General features: G+C 49.1%; 1 protein-coding gene across 1 annotated transcript in view; it reads right to left on the reverse strand.

Moving 5' to 3' along the window:
* Window positions 1-4,950: 4,950 nt before the first annotated feature.
* The window catches only part of HCRTR1 (hypocretin receptor 1), a 204,185-nt gene continuing 186,257 nt past the window's right edge, over window positions 4,951-22,878 (reverse strand). Inside the window, exon 8 of the mRNA XM_085646848.1 lies at window positions 4,951-8,224. Coding sequence (XP_085502974.1) covers window positions 8,052-8,224 — 173 coding nt within the window. The 3' untranslated portion in view covers window positions 4,951-8,051. The remainder of the gene's footprint in view (window positions 8,225-22,878) is intronic.

Below are 22,878 nucleotides of genomic sequence, written 5' to 3' on the forward strand. Positions count from 1 at the left end.
TGAGTGGCCCTGAGTGGAGGCAATGGATGGTAATATTTCTGCATGTGCTTTTTCTGGAAAATGTATTTACACATTTAGAAGTAAGCCTTCTCTCGTTATTAATGACCTCATACATTTATACCACTACATGTCATTTGATACTGGTGCTGAAAAGTTTGCTCTTTCTTGGAGAATAGTTTTTAACTTAAAACAGGCGCTCATGCCATGTTGGATGCCCCACATACAATTTTAACCTGTGCCCAGTAAAACCCTTTGACATTGCTGGGAAAAAGCACAATGCTTTCTGTTCAGGTACAATGGAGGCAGAATGGGAACCTGCAGCTTCTTAACCAGTGGCGCGGTAGCCTAGCCATTGCATGGATCTGAAGGATTAAATAACTCTTTCATGTGTCACAAAATGAAGAGGCCGTGAAGCACAGGAGCTCTTTCGACGTGCACAGTAACGGAGCCGGACCGGTTCTGATGGCCCTTCCCTGGCGCAGGAGATGCCACTTAGTCCAAGAAGTTTTCATCTGTAGAAGTATCTTTGAGTTCAAAGGGTTAGGGACTCCAGTTGCATAGCAATCCAAAAAGGGGGAAAGAAACGAGGAGGCAACGAAGGAGTGAGTTGCAGGGCATGAGAGGTTGCAGGAATTCAGGGGGTTTAGCTGGAGAATTCCCTGACCATGGATACTGGCATGAGAGAGTCATGATGGGCTACACCACTCACCGCTCCCTTCGCCAAATTAAAGGTTGGGTGCGGCATGAGAGAGAGTGGCAGGGATGGAGTGGAATGGGGAAGTAGCCAATTCATTGACCCCTATTAATATGGATTTTAACAACAGGCTCGATGCAGGTAGGTGAAGATGGGAAAAAGGGGGCAAGGGTACCACTATGTCAGGACAGAAAACAGCCCTGTCAAGTACACCGCATCAGGAGTTAGACTAACGCATTTTGATGCTGGCGTCCGCATCACCGCATTAAAATGCATTGATCACACCGGTATAGCTCTCTGACATGCTTTGGGGGGTCATGAGGCGCTCTAAAAGTACCTCGTGCACAGCACTGAATCTCTGCACTACAACTCTGCCTGGGAAGAAATTAAGCCTGCCTGTGCCAGGCCTGGAGGACTCGTTGCCATGGTGACACAGCATACGGGGATACATTGTATTTTTCTCATGTGCAAAAAAAGATACTACCAGCCCTGCTCGCCTCTCTGAGATGCAACCCCGACTTCTGGATTTTCCTGAGCGGGCTGGGCTGCTAATTGGGGTGTTAGGTTACAAACTGCTGCACCTCGTCCTTACGCTGCCTTCACTACTAGTGCCTGTGGCACTTTGAAAAGGGCCCTCGATATCTGTAATAACTTTTCTTTTGTTGACAAAAGCAACATGTATTTGCCCAAAGCATTTATTAATTCCCACATACATTAACACACCAGCATCTTAAAAGCAGTTCCCTGGCATCCATCTATTCTGAACCGCTCTCTTTGGAAGGTCTAACCACCAGCTGCGGCCGCTGCAGGTAAGAGCGGTGGGCCGGGTGGGGAGGGATTTCAAGAAACGACCACGAGGGAAAATTAATTATTTCTTTAATTTCCCTTCGTGGTCATCTCTCGCAATCACCCCCCCCCCCGCCTCCCCCAGCCTCCCCCAGCCAGCCCCACCGCCACACCGCTCTTACCTGCAGCGGCCGTGGCTGCTCACAACGTCTGTTTACAATAACTACTAACAAGGAGCAAAATGAAGAGTATCAGACATCATATAACGTAGCGCGTAAAACAGAAACATATACTCATGTTATCTCTCTCTCGTGCGGTCACTTCCGCCCTCTGTCTTATCTACACACACTCTTTAGAAGATTTACAAGCCCCTTGCTCCGATTTGCGTCACTTTTTCTATGTTAAAAGTGACGCAAAAGTGGCGCAAGAGGCTTGTAAATCTGCCCCTCTGTCTCCTCCTTGGTCGTCGCTGAACGACTCAGCAAGGAGTAGCCTGAGGTGAGAGCCTCATCAGGGCCATTTCTACCATTAGGCAAGACTAGGTGGCCGCCTAGGGCGGCAAAAGGGAGAGGGCGGCAGAAAACATGAGTTTGGGAATCCCCCTGTTGCCCAATTTAAAACTGTTTGATTCCGACAAAAGCTTGCACTTCTGCTATCTATTCGTTACCTGTTCTGTGAGGGAAATCTTGCATTGCTGCTGTATGTGCTCTCCCTGCACGTTGTGTGTTAGCGAAGTTTCTGGTCACCCAACTATCCATTATCTATTCTTTGCAGTTATGCGGGAACCTTGCAGTGCGGTGTGGTGCGGTGTCTGTTCTATAGCATTACTATTTGGTTGAGGCGGGTGTGGAATTGTACCATTAAATATCATGTTTGTTCTGCTAGCTTTGATTTTACCTACAAATTTCCCCTAACTTCTTACATGCTAGGCCAGCAGTATTCTGTGTTCACTATTAAACATTTTAGCTGCTAACTGCATTTGGGGGACCTTGACAAAATTTAGTTTTACTAAGTAGGGATGGTCATAAAAATTCATTAGAGTAGTAATAGATATACAAGTGTAGCAACTCATATAGTCACTAGGTGGAGTGCTGAGGTTCTGTACCAAGAATTTCATCAAAAATGCGTTTAACAATAAAAATGAATATATTTAAAAAGTGGCCTAATGCTGACATTTTATTTAATGTTGTATTAATTATTTTATAAAAGGCAGAAAACTAGGCTAGCGCTTCAGCAGTAAACAATGGCGCCCATAATGCACTACAATTACTGCTTTTCATGTCGAGACCATCAACTACGTGACAAAAGAAGCACCTTTAGACACTATTTTTGCAGGAAATGTTTACAATGTGAATGGGAGTGTCAGCCTGGAGTAAATGTTTCCTAAAAAGCTAACTTAACTGTTTAAAACCTGTAAAAATAAGTATTGCAAGTAAGTATTTAAAGTGAGTTTGCTGGAAAGCAGCGAGCACATGTTTTCTGAAAAGAAATTTGGCGAAGTTATATTGAACAAACGCAAATAAAAATAGCAAGGGTACCTTTTTCATCACGTAAGTAATTAAACATGTTTGTATCAAATATTAATAATTTTGAAAGGAGTTTAAGGAACGGATATCCAAGCCTTTATGAATACATACATAGGAGTAAAACAAAGTTCATACACATTGTGCCAACAATCCTAAACTATGAACATTTATCCCTCGAGACGAAAGCCTAAATGCTGAGATGGTGCAACCTTAAACAGCGCCAGCGTCGCCTGATCTTAAGAAGTGAATGATTACTGTAAAAATAAAAAAAATAAAAAGTTTGCCGTTCTCCTTTCAACCGGAAAAAAATACCGCCTGTTGTGAAGAAGACTGTCTATTCAGCTAAGAGCTTGCATGAATGTTCTTCTTGCCTTTAATTCGAGTAGCGTTTTTAAAGGGGGGGGGCAGCATTTTTCAATTCTCGCGTAGGGCGGCAAAACACCTAGAAACGGCCCTGAGCCTCATGAACCCCATGCGTAAGGGAGAATGTGAGAAATGACGCATGAGTCCAGTGGCAGACCGCAGAGGGTACAACAGCGCATTGGGGCCAGGGCCGGACTGGGAACCAAAACCGACCCTGGCAAAGAGCGCGGCGGCACCCCAGTGTGCCGCCGAGCTCTTTGCCAGGGCCGGTTTTCGGCCGATTTTGTTACAGTGCCGATTTTGCAGCTATGCTGCAAAAACGACCCTGTAACAAAAACGGCCCCTGGGGGCCCAAAACCGACCCCACCCGTGCGGCGCACCGGGGGATTGCCCAGTGCCCGCTACGGCCAGTCCGGTCCTGATTGGGGCCAGTATGAAGGACAGACTAGTTAGAAGCTCCCGCCGGGATCTGAATTTGTCTGCTCTGACAGGTGAGGGAATAGTTTCACATACCTAATTTTTATTTTTATGATAGTTTTGTTTTGTTTTCAGTGTGAAAAAGCTAAGCAGCACTACATATCGCAATGTAAAAGAAAAACACAGGCAACCTACCTACCTACACACAGTGTGATAACTTAAGAGCTTCACCTGTAACTGAGGTATTACTACCGTGGCTTCTTGTATTTTATGACATAAACATTATAGATGGATACAGATGATCTTATGATTCACAGTGTGTGCACGTGTGGACCAGCGGTCATGTTTCAGACAATGTGTTATGTGTGTATGTTAGAGTTTCAGGCGGCAGGTGCAGTTGTGCTTCTATGCCTTTGATAAAAGCTGATTTTCCGCACATTAATGCGGCAACACACACTGTGGAGTGTGCATCCATTGTCCCCCGCTGCAGAGCTCGATCGGTGTCATTCTCTTTTGGGTACCTTTCTTGGGCGCGCCTCTTTCGCAGACACACATGGGATATGTGAGTGGAAATAGCCTGTGATGTGTAGCAAGCACATACAAGCGGAGTTCTGGTCTTCGTGGGTTAGAGTGGGACACTAGGGAGTCATTAGGGCTACTAAAAAGTAGAGAATATAAAGAGCATGGTGTACATCAGTCTCTGCAGAGCTGCTGAGGATCACACATGGGCCGAATGTTAGAATGATTTAATCTGGCTGCCCCACCTATAGAATAAGTATGGGGCAGTGTGTGAGTGGGACATACTGGCATAAACATAGGAGATCCATGAATAACACAGGAAGTGCATTAATCCAAAAGGGCTGCCACTGATAACCTGTGCTGTTCACCATGAAGGCAGGCATTTTCACCATTAATTCAATTGGTTAATGCACTCACTGAATAGATTTCATGAGTAACCAGAGTGAAACAGAATTGAGTCATGTTTGGTGTACTGGAAAATAGTGACTTCTGTATTATAGTGCTACAATTTCACAGCCTGCGACTAAAAGCACTGTGAATACATTGTTTCAAATTGTAATACACACAATATAAGACAGGCTGCCACAAACCATTCAGACATTTAGTGCTCAATAAAAAGCAAGTCTTAATCTTCCATTTCAGGGGTTTTGCAGCAGTTTCAATATATTTTTAGAACTTCTCATTGCTCAAAAGTGTGTCATTTCTGATATTTTGCAATTTCTGTGCACTCCATTGCTTGGTTTTACTCGCAAGAAAGTGTCATTCTAAGTATTACACATTTGGTCACTGAATGTCACTCATAAATACACATGATTCATGGAAATGTCACACAGAAGCAATTTGAAAACTTGGCAGCTATGATCATTTCTGGTGCTTTGTAGCAGTTTTAAGGTCTTTCTAAAGTTTCTCGTTGCACAAATGGGTGTAATTTCTGATATTAAAATGTTTCCCTCGTCTTCATTGCTTGATTTTGCTCGCGAGAAAGTGTCACTCGTAGTCATTGAATGTCATTCATAATTACACTGGAATTATAAAAATGTCACACATAAGCAATCTGGAACCCTGGCAGCAATGGAAAATGAGAAAGCCTCTTCTATGGAAGAGACTAGGGACAGGGCCACGTAAGTTCACAAATATGGTGAGAGCACTCAAACAGGCAGACAAAGAAGGTGAGGGGAATGAGATGATGGGCGTTGTGATAACAGCCATGGAGTGGGCAAGTTGTGCTGCACAATGTCAGGAGGCCATTTAGGAGCAAAGGGGGTGTACTTGACCAAAGAGAGCGTCAATGAAGATAGTGATAGGAAGGTGTGAGATGACGGATGTGCTGCACAGATTTTGACAATGACATGGAGGAGAGTGGGGAATACAGAAAATGGGTAGTACTAAAAGAAAGGGCAGCTGAGAGGAAACTGATGGCATGGAAGGGGGATTGAGTAACAGTGGGGTCAAGGCAAGGAATGCAAGCAGAGAGAGAGGGTCTTTGGTAAAGACTGAGGGACATAGAAGGGGCAGTGGCTGGGATATGGCATTGTTCACAAGAATATGTCAGCGGGAAGGGGAGATGTGGGATGTAGAGCCGTCAGAAGGAAAGAAGTCAGGGGCAGGGGAAAATGTGGGCTGTGGTGGTCCATGTGTGGAGACGGTGAGACAGGCAGGGCAGAGAGCGAGCTTCAAGTGGATGTAGCCTAGAGGGGAGGAATGAAAGGGAGCAAGTTGACCAATTCGCAAACTGTCACATGGGAGGGTGTCAATTTTTAAACAAATACCTAGAACAAAGGGAAAAGGGGAAGGGACGTGGGGAAAGGCGGAGGCGGAAAATGAGAAAGAAACTGGGGGGCAATTAGGGCAGTACCCAAACAGTGTGTTGACAAGGCTGTGATTCACCCACTGAAGGAAGTTTATGAGGTGAAGGCCTATCGGTGGAAAGAATTCAAAAGGAGGGGGAATAGGGAGTATGGCAGTGGACAAAAAGAGGTAAAATGTAAGAAGGTTTCTTACACAGCCATAACAATGCGACTGAGGGCTCATTTGCTAGAGAGTACAAAGGAAAGGTTTTGGGTGGTATAGTTCAGGAATGTTTTAAAACTTCTGCATAAGGAGATGAATTGCATTGAGGAGTTCAAGTGTAAAGAATGGAAGTTAACCCTGATAAATAGAGACCTGGTACATGAACTATAACAGCTGCCTCAAAGAATGCCGTCCCATAGGCCGGGTTTAAAGTGAGGATTTAGTCTGCATTGGTGAGAGCAGAAAGGAGTATATAGGGAAGGCTGTGTGAATGTGCCAGCAGGGGTGTTAGTTGAAAGTCACACGAGAACAAAAGTGATGAGTAGTATTTACAATTTATGATTAGTTGAGAAAAGTGGGTAGAAGAAATTGAAGGCACCAGGAGAGGGTCAGCCCTGCGGTACACGTGTGGGCAGGCTGGCTGTGAGACCGATAGGCCTGGGTTATAGAAGACCAGTAGAGCGGATCGGTATAGCCTGTACTGGACCTCTATTGGCCTCTTGGAGGATATTAAATGCACTGATTAAGAAAGTTGTGGAATTGGGAGAAGGGTCGGGAGTTAGATTCAAATTTGGGGTGGATTGATAAGCTTGGAGGGAGAGTTATAGTAATTTCATGTATTAGTTTGACAGCAAGGACATATTAGTGTGCAAGGACAGTGTGGCTGGTGATGCCTATTGTTACTTCTATCCTCTCTGTCTACAACTTTAAGAGTGTAGCTGCATGTCATTCACCCTGTCCCAAAGCCTCTCTCACTGTCCCATGGGTCCATTGCATCAGTTAACCCCTCCACTTCCTGCCCCTGACTGCCCCTTATGGTAATCATCTATTTATACTCCAGATCAAATTCATATATGAATCTTTCTTCTGAGGTCTTCAGTGTTAGCCCACGAGGACCGGGTGTATTCCAAATTTAAAGAATATCTACATGGATAAACGTACATAGAGTTTCTCTAAATGTGAATCGTTTGCATAGTGTGTGTTCGCCCGGAAAATCTGGCACAGGTTACTCCGTTTTGGTTCAGCGGTGTACACTAGTGTGTCATTCCATCGTCTCATCAGATGTAAACTATAAGAAAGGCGCAGGGAGACAAGCAGGTTTGGCCATGACCTGTGTTTGTTTAAACTGTTTGGTGCCAAGGGCTTCTGTAAACGCCTTAAAGTTGCCTGTTTACCAGGTACAGGTTCATTTACGAACAAACTTCTGGGTGGTTACAACACCTCTTTCTCCACAGCCAGTTTACAGTGTATTATGGGCAGCTTTAGTTTCTCTCGTGACAGCGCATAGAGGTTACTTACTAGTCGCAGCATGAAGTATTGCCACTCAAGTGACACTTGCAGAGGAACTCTGCCTGTAGAACTTGCATGTTCTCATTGCATATGTTTTGTTAACCTTTTGTTTGTTTGTGCCTGTCAGATAGAGAGACTGGTGGTTGCCCTCTTAAGCTTGCAATGTGGTAATCTCCAAACCCTTCTTGCCATGAGAGCCTCTTGCTCCTAGCTGTGTCCCCTTCTGTTGACGTCGCTGCTACTGCTGCTAGGACATCCGGTTGTGCTTGACATTGCCTTCCTGATAAGATGATCTTGGTACTTGGCAGCCCAAGGATGGAGGAGAAAAGGCAAGAGTCCCAAATGCCTTGCAGTGCCATGAGTCCTTTCCCTGAAGGAGGTTCCTGGCTGGAGGATCACAGCTGGCTCTGCAGCGGCCACCCAAGACGATGCAGGATCTGCCATCCTTATGTCAGGCCAGTGGTGATGCTGGTTAACACCACCTGCTCAGAGGCTTTGGAGGTGCTGTGCCTCTTGCAGTGTGTGGTGAGGCTCTTTTGACTAGCGGATTGCCTACTCATTACCGCAAAGTGGCCAAAGCAGCAGGAGAAGGCAGCTTTGAACTGTTCCCGGAACTTCCCTGGCAAAGGAAGGAAAGAAAATATAAGTTAGACTTGAAGGAGGGTTTGCATCAAAAGAAATTATAAAGTGCGTGGGGTTACGACTATTTCACACCGTGAATCACACAAGCACATAAACAGGTGTTTTTGTAGAAAACACATTCAGCATGAAGGGTCTCTTGGCACTTTGTTTCAACTGCGGATTTTTTATCCTTGAAGTGACCTTGCGCCAGTAAGGGGCCCCAGCAACTTTTGAAACTCAGTGCTACATCTGTCCAAGGACATCACACTTATGCTGCATAACCTGGAACAGACCCATTGTACATAAATAGCCCTGCTACCTTCTTCGTCCGTTTCCTGTCGGTCACTCAGGTGTTGGGACCACAGACATGCTAGAAGCCATGTCCACTAGCACTAAAGGTCAGTCGATTTCAAAAGCCATTTAGCTTTTTCTTATTTATTAATTGTACTTTGGCTCCTCACCATGAGTAAATGTCTTTCATGCTTCAAGAGTTGCTGCAAAAGGTGAGGTCCAAGATTGACGCCCATGACCCATCTACCTGGTGTATCGCTGCTCAAGAGGAGAAAACTGATTATTTGTTACATTTTAGCTTTAGATAGTGAAGCTAATGAGAGTGAAGAATGGCTTGTTCTTGCCTCTTATAACACTTCCATCATAGTCACTGTGTACAAGAGGAGGAGGACATTAGAGGGGATCAGCTACAAAGAAACATAGAAATAAGAAATCGAGATCCCAGAGTGAAGATTCATCTTCCAAATATAAGTATTCCAATCAAAACAGGGAAAAAAGTATTCTATCACCGGACCATGAGGATGAACCAGCGAGATATTTGGAGTCGCTTACTGAATAAGTCCTGGAGTTGGTGTTGAGCCTGGCCTCCAGCGAGGAGGAGGCAGTGTCGTCTTTAGTGCAAGCTGCTGCCAAAAAGGGAAAGATTCTTGGAATGGGAAGGGAAATGTTGTAGCGATCCGTATCCATTTTAGAGCTTGATTGTCCTCAGTACCCTTGAGCCTGGTCCATAGTGCAAATTCATGGCAATGGCAACACAGATAACGGGTAGATCAGTGACATAGAATAGGTTCAAAATGGAGGGGCATATAGAGAATTTGCCCAATGCTGAACTCAAGACGAAGGGTGGCTGCAGCTGAAGCTGCTAGTCTGCAGGGACTGTGTGAATGTATTTGTTACATTGTGCCTTATGGTGTTCCTTCACTGCCTCTGACGGCACACATAGCAATCTCTTTAGTGCCAAGGCAGAAGTCAGGACCAGAAATTTTGCCTGCTTCTAAAACTGATGTCACATTTTGATCAGAGCTACAGTTTAGGTAGTTTAGTAAATGATATTGTGCCAACCATACACTCCATAGACTACAACTACCACGCTACACTTTTGAGAAGGACTCAATCCCCTCTCGGCTTGTAATTGCTGTTTATGCTAGAAGTGGGTATACATGCCAACGTGACTGATGTCTTGCTCAAGCCATATGATGTGTGTCCGTCCCAGTTACTGCGGTGTTCTGGAGTCCCACACAGATAAACTGGAGATGTGGTGCAGGCCCCCGTGCGTACTCTTTGCATTACTGTACTGCTGAAGTTTAGATCAATGGTGAGGAATCCCTTACCTTGCTAATCAGCAAGAAGTAGACTCTTCTTTGGGTCATGTATCTAATGCAAGAGTAAGGCCTAATGCTTTTCCAACATTGTCTAAGAATAGAGAGTCCATGAGGCTTGTCCTATTGCAAAGAATGCTTTGGACTCTGTGAATGTTCCAGGTGATACCAGAAGATACCAGTAGTCGTTGCAGCAGATAATTCTTTATATCTTTAGACTTCGCAGGTTCCCTATTAAGTGTCTCTCGATGCTACAAAATGAGACTGGGTAACTTGACATGTGTAGCCGTAAGTTTGATATGGCTGCCCCTTTGTTGAGACCACTTCATAGGTTACCAGCCTCAGCAAGGGTTCAATTTAATACGCTCCATATTGGTCATCAAGGAAGGAATGGGAGGAGGAGCCAAGATGGCGACCGGAGCAGTCGCTTGAGCGCCCGGCTCCGTCGGCCCTTGGCCTCGGACTATCATCCTGATTCCTATCCTTGCCGATTTTCGAGGTGCAACGCGTGCGACGACGCGCTGACTGCGCCGCCGCTTTCCCGAAGTCTTAGCCCGCCCGGATGCCGGAGTTCTTGGTGCCTTTGTTCCCCGCACTGGACCCCTGCTCTACTGTGGCCTCGGCCGGCCCCCTGGAAGCGTCGCAGTCACCGGACCCGCTGGTGCAAATCTGAGCCCCGAGGTCCCGATCCCGCCTCACGCCACGGACGGTCGCCGGAGGAGCCGGGGGAGAGACGCCCGGACACCTCCTGCACCCTGCACCTGACGGGCTGGAGCTAGAGGGTAAGCCCCGGCGTGACGGGTCTCCTACCCCGCTCTGTGGACCACGCTGTGGAAGGCTGCAGACCCCCTTCTTCTATGGTCTAGTCGGCTGCAAGAGAGCCCGAGGGAGGGGAAGCGACTGTTGGCTTTCACCTGTTGCGGCGCAGACCTGTTGGGAATTGCCTCCTTGTCACGATCCCCCCCCTGGCCACGGTACCGTTCAGCGGTAAAACATGGCGCTGATTGCCTGCTCGCTGCTGGGGGGTGATGCTCCGGTCTCGCCCGCTGCCCGCTTCGCCCTCCCTCTACCAGACTCCAGCTCCCCAGTGCCGTCCCGGATTGCTGCCGCTGTGGGGGCGCAGCTTCCGCTGACATACGGCTCCGTTCTGGCTGCCCTGCGGGACTTTCGTCTGCAATTGTGTGTCGGCTTGCAAACGCTGAGTGAGCGGTTCGACTCTACACTGTCTGCTGCGGGTCGTGAGCGCCCCGTTTGTGATCAACAAGACGTGAGTCTGCCAGTGCTGTGGTCCTCCTGCGGGGAAGTAACGACTGGGTGTAGCGGTGCTCCACTGGTGTCTGCGTTTGGCTTTCCCGGCGCTCAGGATCAATCGCTCTCCTGCTCAATGGCGGATACTTTGATTCCCCGGTCATTGCTGCCTGCTTTGTTGTTGCCTGCCTCACCGTGCCCGCAGGACCTTCCAGCTGAACTACACCTGACGACCTCGAGGAACCGTTCACGGTGGCCTACGGCTCCTTTTATGTGGAACTCATGTACTTTACAAGCCAGGTCTGGATTTTATATGGTGTGCAAGGGGACCTCAATAGATGATCGGCGGCCATTTTGTGACTCTACTTCTCCATCTTCTTCCAAGCGGCCATATTGTCTTTGTCTGTTCGGGATGCGGGGCATTCACGAGGGGGCGGGTCTAATCGTAAGCCCGCGATCGGGCCAGGGCTAGATTACTTTCTATCATCATAGTTTCACGGACGGGCTGGACTGGGACTGGAATTGTTTGCATATGTTGTGCGCACTCGTCGCGATCTGTCTGCCTTCATTTCCTTGTTGTTACATGCTATCTTCACACGACCGCCTTTGGGTGTAGTGGGGTTTCAGTGTGTGGAGGCTTGGTTGGCCGGTGGTGTCGGGCGCTCCGAGGATACGTGGGCTCCTCCCCGCCTCCTTTCTTCTTTCTTCTCTTAGTTTCTTTACTCTATTCCTACTTTCTCTCTCGTCTATATTTCGGGTTCATTGGGCGACAGGCACTATGCTGGGGGGGGGGCAGGCCATAGCCTCCGCATTGGTGTAGGGTGGGGGGGTAATTTACTGTTTCTTTTTAGTTCTATGGGCCTCTTTCTTTCATGTCTCTGCGCTATACTTGTTTCGATTCGGGGTCCGGGTGTGGGGTGGATTGAGTGGGGGCGGCTTTTAGGGGGTGCGTATTTACTACTGTGATGATCCTGTTATCTAACTGCATCGCCTTACTGTATGAGATTTTCTATGGCTGTTTTAATGATGCTGCTGCTCTCCAGTGTATGAAGCCGACTCGCGGACTCGAATCTCCTTGTTTCTATCCTTTACTGATTTCTTTCTCGATAAAAATTTTTTTGAAAACCTTAAAATTAACCTTCACTTCTCCTTCCCCTGGTGTCAAGGATCCCTCCAGTGTATGAATCCTGAATCATTGCTAATCTTGACCTTGACGCACAGGGGATGTACTGTTTGTCTCTGTGCTCAACCGTATTGTGGCCGGCCTGATGGTTGTAGGCCCGTATTTGTTCTTTTACTATGCACAAATAAAGGTTTTTAAAAAAAAAAAAAAAAAAAAGGAAGGAATGAACAGTATGAAAATAAAAAATAGAATGTTCCCCTTCCCATGGGAGCACTCTCCCATGGTGAGAGTAGCATTTAGCAGTTTTCACTGCCCCTTACCACCAAGGTTTTCCTGGAGGTGATGGGCAGTGAAAGGTGACCTGTCATTCTGCCTATCTAAATTAGGTGGGTTGGTGGGTGGAATGGCAGGTCAGCCTCCAACAGCCTTTACCCCGCAAGGCCCTGAGAGTGGATAAACCAACGCAGAGATGGAGTAGTCTCTGCCGTGATTAACCCTAAGGTCCACCCACATTTAAATTCGGCAGGCGGACTGCATTCTTGGCGATAAGGATACTTCCTCACTGGTATGATGGAGCATCCTTATTGCCAAGAATTAAATCAGCCCGTTAGATTTAAACATTTCTGGGAATTTCTTCCTAAAAGTAAATGTCTGCATCTAGCCTCAATCTTCGTGCACTAAATAAAATCTTTACATCCATTCTGAACATTTGTGTGGGATCTTAAGGCACAACAACGCTGGACGCTTAAAACCAAGGAACTTCGGGGCTTATTAACAAGCCCCTTACACCGCCTGTGCGTCACTTTTAATATGGGAAAAAGTGACTTATGGGCGCGCAAGGGGCTTGTAAATAAGCCCCATCTTCTCCAGATGTTAATGGGTCATGGATGACACATTTTCCAGCCAGATCCTGGGCAGATGCTTTAGTGTCTCCACAGAGAACTCAGCAGGTCAGTCACATTTGACTCACCGAGAAGATGTTTGCCAGAGTGTCATGGATTTATACTAGGTGGGCATGTTTATCGTTTTAAGGTTTGGCTCGATCAATTGTTGCCAACTCTTTAAAATATACACCTAGTGGGCTTTGGCTGTTCCCATAGGAGTATTTCTCTTTCACCTAATGCTTCTAGCTTTGTGGTGTATCATCCTGCTTCCGACAGAGTGCACTGCAGTGCATGCAGAGTTATTTTACAATTCAAAGGAACTTTGAATCATAACACATGAAATTACTTATTTGTAGATGCATCGTACACACAAAGCAATCATTTTTTAGTTTTGATTCTCACTGCAGCAGGCTTTTGAAAAAATATTTTAGTCAAGACGTAAAATGCAAGCCAGGCTGTTGGGTTTGCCAATGCTTGTAAGTTTACTTTGACAGCAGTAAAGTTCGCCACAGTTGACATCCTAAGCTGTAGAGGTTTCCAGAAGCATGCTAGTCATGCAGCCAGTTGAGACAGCATGTCCACTGCCCTCCTTTAAAGCAAGGCTGAGATAGTGTGTGTTTTTATGTGAAAAATGCCACTGCTAGTCCAGCGTACAGTGCATGTGTGCGAGAGAGATGAAGCTGCTATCTGGTAAGTGTGGAAATACTTTGAAATACTTTGGGCCTTATTTATGAGACCCTTACGCCGCAGTTGCGTCACTTTTTGTGATGCTGCGGTGGAATAAAAAATGCACCACACTGCGCCATATTTACAAAGTGACGCATCTAGGCAGATGCGTCACTTTGTAAACCTCTGCGCTACATTATACCTGTGACGGGTATACTATATGCAGGGTGGGCCTTCCATCACAGAAAAGGCTCGTAGAAGTGTCTATGCGATTTCACTGCACCACTTCTACGGCCTCACTGCATCAAATCCTTACATCTGCTTGAAGCAGGCATAAGGGGTTACGCAGGCCTTTTCACATGAGGCTTGCCGGATTGTATTCAATCTAAATTAATGAAAGTATTCGATGGTCAACTGACCCCGTTTTTGGCCAACTTATTTAATGGTGTATTTTTTAGTAGGGAAGAGCCCGAGTGATTGACCCACAAATTATTATAAATGCATACCACCAAAAAGAAACCATTATTTTATCAAATTTTATCGATAAGATAATAGGTATTTTAACTATTGGACTAAAAACTCCCCACCGAAACTAAAATATTGGGACCGAGCAGTGAAACATTCATATACAATGGATATAACTTCTTAGAGATGTTAGGAGCTCCTACTACAAACTAATCAAGAACGCTAAGGCAGATTACTTTAGATACCAACTTGACTAGGTCGCTAACCGCCCCAAGAAACTCTTTGAACTGGTTAAACAGCAATCAGTAGTAGCTCCAAACCACTCTGATTCTGGAGGCAGCCCACCCTCATGCGACGAACTGGCTGCTTTCTTCACAGAAAAAGCAAGTCTCATCAACATTGAACTCGCCTCTAAAAAGGCTCTACTGCCATCTTCGGGGCCCGCACCACCTCCGGACCTCTTTGAGAAGCTCAGCCTGAACACCAAGAACAATACATCATGCGGCACCTTCACTCCCCTCAGTGAAAAAGACATCAACAAGATTCTTCAGAGTATCAACCCATCTAATCATTGCAGTGACCCGTTGCCTCCTTCCATCTTCAAAGAAATCAAGAATGTCCTCATCCCCACCTGGACAAGGATTGTAAAGGCTTCCCTGTCACAGGGCTCGATCCCAGAGTGCCTAAAAGCAGCTCAGGTATTACCCATACTAAAAAAATACTAATGCTGATAGGGCTAACTTTAACAATTTCCACCCTATATCCAACATCACCACCCTAGCCAAACTCCTAGAAAAATGCGTCCATTCCCAACTCTGTGTTCACATAGAGATCTTCCAACTCCTAGACCAGCATCAATCTGGCTTTCGGAAGGGGCATAGCACTGAATCGGCTATCATTCACGTCTTGGATGACTTCTTAAAAATGCTCGCCCAAAATAAATCCTGCCTCTTAATACTCCTAGACCTTTCCTCCACTTTCGACACGGTCAATCACGATAACATCATATACATTCTGAAGAACAGAATGGGCTTCGCCGGTCAGGTGCAACACAATCTCTCCCAGCCCTCTCCAGTTCTCATGGGGGTCCCCCAAGGGTCTGCCCTATCTCCTATACTATTCAACCTGTTCTTGGAACCCTTCGATAAAGCGCTAAATTCCACGAACATTCTCTTCCACATGTATGCGGACAATACACAACTCTATTTGGAACTCTCCTCCCCGGACAACATCATCTCACTCAACTCTATCCTAACGTCTACTCAAAACTGGTTAACCCAGGGGGCGTGGCTTGGCAAGCCGTAATGGCGATCGTGTTCTAAGCGTGCACCGTCCAGCCCCACATTATCCTATCCTATTATCCTGTCTCTCTGACCCTGTATCGGGTCCCAAGCCGTTCTGCCGCAGTCTGAGCACGGCCGCATACCCCCGGACCAGTGTTGACGTCGCGGAAGGTTCGCAGATGGAGCTGCGGACGCCGAGAGGAGCTGCGGCCTGTGGGAGGTGTGCCCTGTGAGGAGCCGGGGAGTTGCCTGCTATCCGGCCGGGCTGAGGAGCCGTCGTAGCAGTGGTGCGAACGGCATGCTGGCTGTTGGTCTTTCGCGAGCCCGGATGAGGGCCTGTGGATGGCTGGTGTCCCCTGATTTGGCCAGGACTGGTGGCGGTGCAGCACGGCTCGGTGGCCTTTCCGGGCCACGGAGGTAGGGTGCAGCAGGAGTGACCGGCGCAGCTGGCTGGCAGTCATCTTGGGGCACCAGACCTCCCTCAGAGGCCGCCATGCTGCAGTTTGGGGGTGGAAGAGGCCCTCTGTGAACCCGGGGCCTCCTTGGGGCCCATTGCAATATCGAGGGGTGCCTACTCGCTGCTGTCTTTCCCCTCCCTCTTCCTGGAAGTGCCTGTACGTGCTGGGGGGGATGAAGGGGACCTTGTGTGTCTGCATTGCGGAGGTCCCGCAGTGGATCCCGGGAGCTGGTCAGCGGGAGACGCCGCCGAGTTTGGAACCTGCCGTGGTGCACCTTTTTTTCCCCACATCACCCGTTGAGCAGGCTTGCTCTGCGAGCAGCCGGAGGTCTTGGCTGCGGGGTGTGGGTGGGGGTGCTGCCTGCCTGCCATCATGGAGCACTGACCTCATTCTGGAGGCGACCCCACTAGACTCTTGGATGAGAGGGGATTTGTTTGCTGGGTCCGTGAGCCGCCTGGGGGCCCGTGATTGTCACTGCGCCAGTGGGGGATTGCCTGCCGACCCTCTTCCTCCCCCCCTCCTTCTTTGGAGCCAGTGCCGTTTGGAGATTCGGTGGTCGTATCGGGCCGCGAGGTGAGGGGACATTCTTTGGGAGTGCATCATATTGCCGTTCCTGGTGGGCCTCCGTTTGGTGGTCAGACCGGACCGCGGGTGCCCACTGGCCCTTGCTGGCTGGGGACGTGCCCGAGGGGCATGGACTGTGAGTTGGGGATCCATTGGTCGGAGCGGCTCTCATCCTCCTGTTGGGGATCGGGATCCCGCCCCGCCGCGACAGGTACTTCAGTGTTTTTGAGGTATAGGGTAGGGGGTTTGTAGGGGGGGGGTTGTTTATGTTTTCTGATCGCACACCGTCCCACACACGCACCGAAAAGTCCCAACGGCTATGATAATAGTGGCACGACCGGATAGCCCATACACCGAATAGGATGCAGGTGACCTCTGGTACTCTCTGCATAGTTAGCTGGAATGTTCGCGGGGTCTTAGACAAGGTTAAACGTGGGGCCATATTTCAACAGGCCAAATGGGCCGGGGCCGATATGCTCCTGCTACAGGAAACACATCTACTGGGCACGAAGGCCCTAGGTTTTCAGAGATATGGGTATCAGCAGGTCTTCCACTCCGGCTTCACGATGGGTTCCCGGGGGGTGGTCCCCTATGTGCATGACAAACAGTGGACAGATATACAGGGGCGATTTATATTCCTTCAGGGCAAGATTGGGGAGGACCTCCTGATATTGGGTAGTGTTTATGCGCCCCCTCCTCTGCAATGGAATCTGGTGGAGCGGATTATGACCCTCTGGGCTGACATGCCAGATGCACTCACTGTAGTCGGCGGGGATTGGAATAATGTCATGGAGTTGAGCCGGGAAAGATGGCGGGGTGGGGGCGATTCGGAGAGTGGTCGTTCCACGAAATTACACTCCCTAGTGACAGGGCTTGATTGGGTGGATGTATGGAGGCGCCTCCATGGGGATAGACGGGAATTCACCTATCTCTCAGCAGTCCATGATTCCTATTCCAGAATTGACTATCTTTTTGTGGCAGTGGGTAGGGTAGTTTCAGCGGACATCCTTCCCCAGGGCCTGTCAGATCCCTCTCCGGTGGCCCTCATGCTTCAGATAGGTCGTGGGCGACAACCATTCAGGTGGCGTCTGTCTGTGTGGCATCTGCAGAATGACGATTATAAGGAGCACATGAGTGCAGCCATCGACCACTACCTGACAGCTAACGTAGGGTCCGTTTCTCACGCCGAGACATTATGGGAGGCATTGAACCCCACATTGAGGGGGGTGGATATTTCCTGGTGCGCAGCAGTGCGTAGGGAGGAGCTGCTGCGAGTGGAGGCTGGTATGGAGGCACTCGAACGCAGGAGCCGGGAGGTAGAGGGCAGTCAAGTTAGACAACAATTGTTGTAGGCGCAACAGAGCTATGCGACCCTCTTAATGGATGAGGCCCGCCAAGTCTGGCTGGCGACACGTAGCAGGGTGTATCAATGGGGCGATAAGTCCAGCAAGATGCTACACCGGCTTTGCCAGGGAACCTTCTACTCTCAGGCCCTACCGGGAGTACTGGGCCCGGCGGGAGAGCCGATTATCGACCCACTGGCTATTGCGGAAAGCTTTGCCGCCTATTATGCGGATCTGTTTGCTCCGAAAGAATGCCTCTTGGCCGCCGTCATAGACAAGTTCATAGCTGACCTACGACCTAAAGCGGTGTCCGATGAGGTGCGGGAACAGTTGGAGCTACCACTGACGGATGAGGAGTTGGGAACGGCCCTGGTAGAACTTAACCCCGGGAAGGCGCCGGGACCCAATGGGTTCCCCAGTGAATTTTTTAGATGCTTCTTCATACAATTGGCCGGTGGTGGAAGAGGCTCGGGAGCGGGGCTCGCTTCCTCCGGCCTGGAGGCATGCACAGGTGGTAGTATTCCACAAACCGGGCAGGCCCCCGGAGCACCATGCCTCATATCGTCCTATTTCCCTTTTGAATGTAGAGGCGAAGGTTCTGGCCAAGGCGTTGGCCAATCGCCTCCTGCCCCACATCTCCACCCTGGTGCACCCCGATCAGGCTGGGTTCATGTCCCGGAGGGCGACCAGACATAATATTAGAGGAGCGCATGTGGCAGTGGCGGCCATCAGGCATTTGGGGGAACCAGCCGCACTGTTATTGGCTGATATGGACAGGGCGTTTGATTCCCTGAACTGGTTGTATCTCTTCTCCCTGCTGCGAAGGCTTAACCTCGGCCCACGCTTTCTCTCTTACCTGACGCTACTGTACACAGATCTAACGGCGTCGGTGCGGGTGGCGGGGGCACTCTCGTCGTCCTTCTCTATCGGGCGGGGTACGCAGCATGGCTGCCCCTTTTCCCCATATTTATTCGCACTAGCCATGGAGCCCCTGGCTGCATGGGTGTGCATTGACGCACAGATCCAGGGATTTGAGTGGGCGCCGGTTCTGTCTGATAGGATCGCATTATATGCGGATGATGTTCTTTTCTTTCTTACAGATATAGACAGGACGGGGCCTGTTGGGCATTATGCTAATTTTGGGGGAAACGTCGGGACTCTATATGAACCCCCGTAAGTCAACATTATGGGTTCTGGGCGATCGGACGGGTGTTGGAGTATGGGCTTCCTCGTTTCAGTTGGCGGTGGGGGGACTGAAATATCTAGGCGTATTCTTATCGGAAGTCCCTGCAGTCTCCTGGGAGCATAACCTGGCCGCAGTGTGGATGGACTTGTGAGGATCTGATGTCCTGGTCCCGTATGCCTCTGTCTTTGTATGGCAGATCGGCGATCTTTAAGATGGTGGCGCTTCCCCGGCTCCTCTACCAATTACAGAATCATCCATATCAGATCCCGCACCGATGGTTTAGACAGGTGAATGCAGCACTGGGACAGTTACTGTGGGAGGGGGGGAAAGGTGCGGGTGGCTCTGAGCACGTGCTTCCTGTCCACCTACTGCAGGGGACTGACGTCCTCTGACGTTCTTTCATACTATCAAGCCTCACACTTGCTGGTTCTTAACGAATGGTGGCACGGTGACAGGGGAGACCCAGCGTATGCAGTTGAGTGACAACTCATGGGACACCATTCCCTACAAACAATACTTTACTCAGCGCCGCTGCACGGGTCGCTGCCGTCGACTATGCGGGTGGTGTTTTTGATCTGGAGGCAGGTCTTGTGCTGAATGGGGTGGTGGAACAACTTGACTCGGGAAACCCCCCTCTGGGGCAACGGGCATTTGCCTCAGCTGGCGGCTCTGCAGGGTTTCCGGGGATGGGACGCGATAGGCATTTCAGTCCTTGGGGATGTTATGAGGGGTCGGATGCTCAAATCCTTTCAAGATCTGCAGACAGAATTCCTTATGCCACGATCCCAATTCTACCGCTACCTTCAATTTCGGCATGCCCTGTCCCCTTATCTGGAGGGCTTGGAAACGCTGCCGGAATTCAGCCCACTAGAGGCGAAAGTTTCCATGGGTGATCTCACTGACCGGAAAATCTCTCGAATTTACCAATCCCTGGTCACCCATTGCTCCCCTATGCTTCAGAGGAGGATGTGGGCATGCTGGAGGAGAAGGATTGGACCGAGGCTTTGGCAGCCCCGTGAGGGGCGGCCATAGCGAGGCAACTTCGCCTGGTTCAGTTCAAGCATTTGCACAGGGTCTATTTTACCCGAGTGTGTCTGTGGAAGGAGGGGCTGATCGCCTCACCTGTGTGCCTTCGTTGTGGCCGCGGGGAGGGTACATTCATTCACACTGTTTGGAGTTGCCCGTCTCTTGAGCACTTTTGGGCAGGGGTATATTCCTGCCTTTCGGAGGTTCTGGGGTGGGAGCTCCCCTGCATGCCGCAACTGGCCTTACTTCATGTCATGAAGGCAATAGGAGGCAATATTTATAAGCAACATCTTATGCAATTGGGTCTTACACTGGCGAAAAGGGACATTGCCAAGGTATGGAAGGCACCGAGGGCCCCATCGGTAGCCGCATGGAAAAATGGACTTGATTTTTGCATGGGGTTACAACAACCTATTTTTGTAGCTAGGGGGTGCCCACGCAAACACTACAAGATTTGGAAACAGTGGGCGGATTATCGGGGTCTGTTGTTAGACCCGCCACGAGTGACAGCGGACCATCTGGTGGGATGATACGTATTCATATTTTCGGGCTGTGGGGGCATGATACGGGAGGGCCCAGTGGGGTCTACCCTTTCTGTTGTATTTCTATGTGGTGGTCAGGACTATGTGGATATGGTTCGATCGTGGAGGTAGAGGGGGGTGTTGTTGGTATGTGTTTGGATATTTTGTGCAAAAGTCAAAGTCACCATGATAGAATTTTGGTATTGTTTTATTTTATTTTATTTGAACAGTTTTATATAGCGCTGGCTAGACCCGAAGGTATCAGAGCGCTTTACATGAGGACATAGCATCAAAACATTTTTACATTGTTACATCAATTAGGGTTACAATTAATAATAAATGCTAGGGAAAGAAAGACGTGATCTTAACACAATAATATAAGATATTAGAGCATAACTTAACCAAGACTCACGTTGTAGGAAGGTGGATATCTGACTATGGTTACCCCCAATTTTTTGCCTAGTGTCTAGCTGGTTTTTCGACTTAGTTGGCCTGAGATCCTGCCATTCAGGATCTCAGCCTATCTGCTCTCTCTTTAAAACGGACTCCATGTACCCTAGGTACATACCCAATTGGTTGGATCACCCTGTGAGCCCCTTGTACCAGTGTACACTAGGTACCCAGGGCATTGGTGTATCTAAGGCCTACCAGGGGCTGAAGCATGTATTATGCCACCCCTGGCCTGGCCTAACAATTTGACACAACTGGCTGATCACTCAGCTGGGGTAAGTTGGTGTAATCACCTCTTACTTAGGTGTAGTATACCTATACCTAACCTTAAATGGGACACATATTAACCTATAAGTCACTCCTATGGCAGGCCTTAACAATCCTGAAGGCAGAGTGCTTGGTTTCATGTGAGATGGTGCTCTGGCATGAGCTGAGCCTGTCTGCAGTGATCGGAACCACTTCCTTTTACTGTTTCCAGATAACGCCATACCATATACTCTTAAGTGCATTATGAACCTCGCGGTTAAATGCTATCTTTGGTTTGGCTTTATCAAAACATGTCGAGTAAGGTGTCATACGAATTGGAATACTAACCCCTCGCCAATTCTGGCGACGGGGTTAGCATTCCACCCTTCTAGAGGGACACGACATGTACAGTACCTGAAACCCGGGTAAAATCAGACATAGCCTCAGCTCCACAAAATGGATGCTGCCACCACAGACACAAGTCTGCCCTCCTGCTGCTGGGAGTCCTTCCAGCTTGGGAGACGTGGACAAAGGGTTTCCTGCCAGGGGAGGTGCATGCACCACCCCAGACAGGATTTTGTGTATTGGTCAGGTAGGGCTTCAATAGAATCAGACATGCCTGAGGCTCACAAGGAGCCTCGGTGCATATGCCAGTTCAAACCGGTCCTGGGGCACACCAGCCCCGGACCTGGGGCGAGCTGGACAAAGGATTGGGGGTGTAACCACCCCCCTTCCTGGTCCCGCCCATAGGGAGGGACCTAGCAGGTAGTCCGGCCCCTAGAATCCGCTTAAAGGTAGGAGCTGTGTCCTAAGACTTCAGACATCCTGGAATCAACTTAACCACAAGAAGAAGACAGGAACTTCAACGCTCTGCTGCACAGAGGACTGAAGGAAATCTCCCCTATGGTCAGGGAGTGACCATCTTGCTAACGCAAGCACCAACCAGCTATTAAACGTCTGCTTTGCCGCCGCCTCCTGCCGGAGCCTGAGCCCAGAGCCTGACAAGAACTGGACCTCCAGACCTCTCACCGCCCGATCCACAGTCCCTGCAAAGAAGGAACCCGTGGAGGCACCGAGACACGTGGAGCCAGCCATCTTGGAAGACCGACGACAAGCTGCAAGCGCAACGACAGAGGCTCCCTCTAAGTTGTGCTTTGGGTCCTGAGAAGCCCAACAGCCGAGCAGCATCTGCACCAAAGGTGAGCCCTCCAGCATCTCCACGATCTGCGTGGGGCCCCTCTGCACTTTGCATCTCGACGCGCCTGCCCGGTCCCTGGCCCGTTGGCTAGTGGCCATTTTGGCGACCTATTTGAAAATCAACGACGCTGGTCTGGTTGCTCCAGACTGGCCCTAGCTGCCCTCCAAAAGAGCAGCTCCTCTGACCTTGCTGGTCAGAACAATCAGCTTTCCTCTCTTTCCATGACTCCTGCCTTTGCCAAGGCTTGTTTGCTTCTTCCGAGTCGCCAACACCGCCGACAGCGAGAGCCTGCGTGGGACAGCTCGTGAACCGACTCCTGGACGTCGTCGACCTTCAGGGACCACGTGGCTGTGGAGACAAGTTACCCCTCATCACCTGTTT

This window comes from Triturus cristatus, chromosome 3_2 (assembly GCF_964204655.1).
Source record: "Triturus cristatus chromosome 3_2, aTriCri1.1, whole genome shotgun sequence".
Lineage (NCBI taxonomy): Eukaryota > Metazoa > Chordata > Amphibia > Caudata > Salamandridae > Triturus > Triturus cristatus.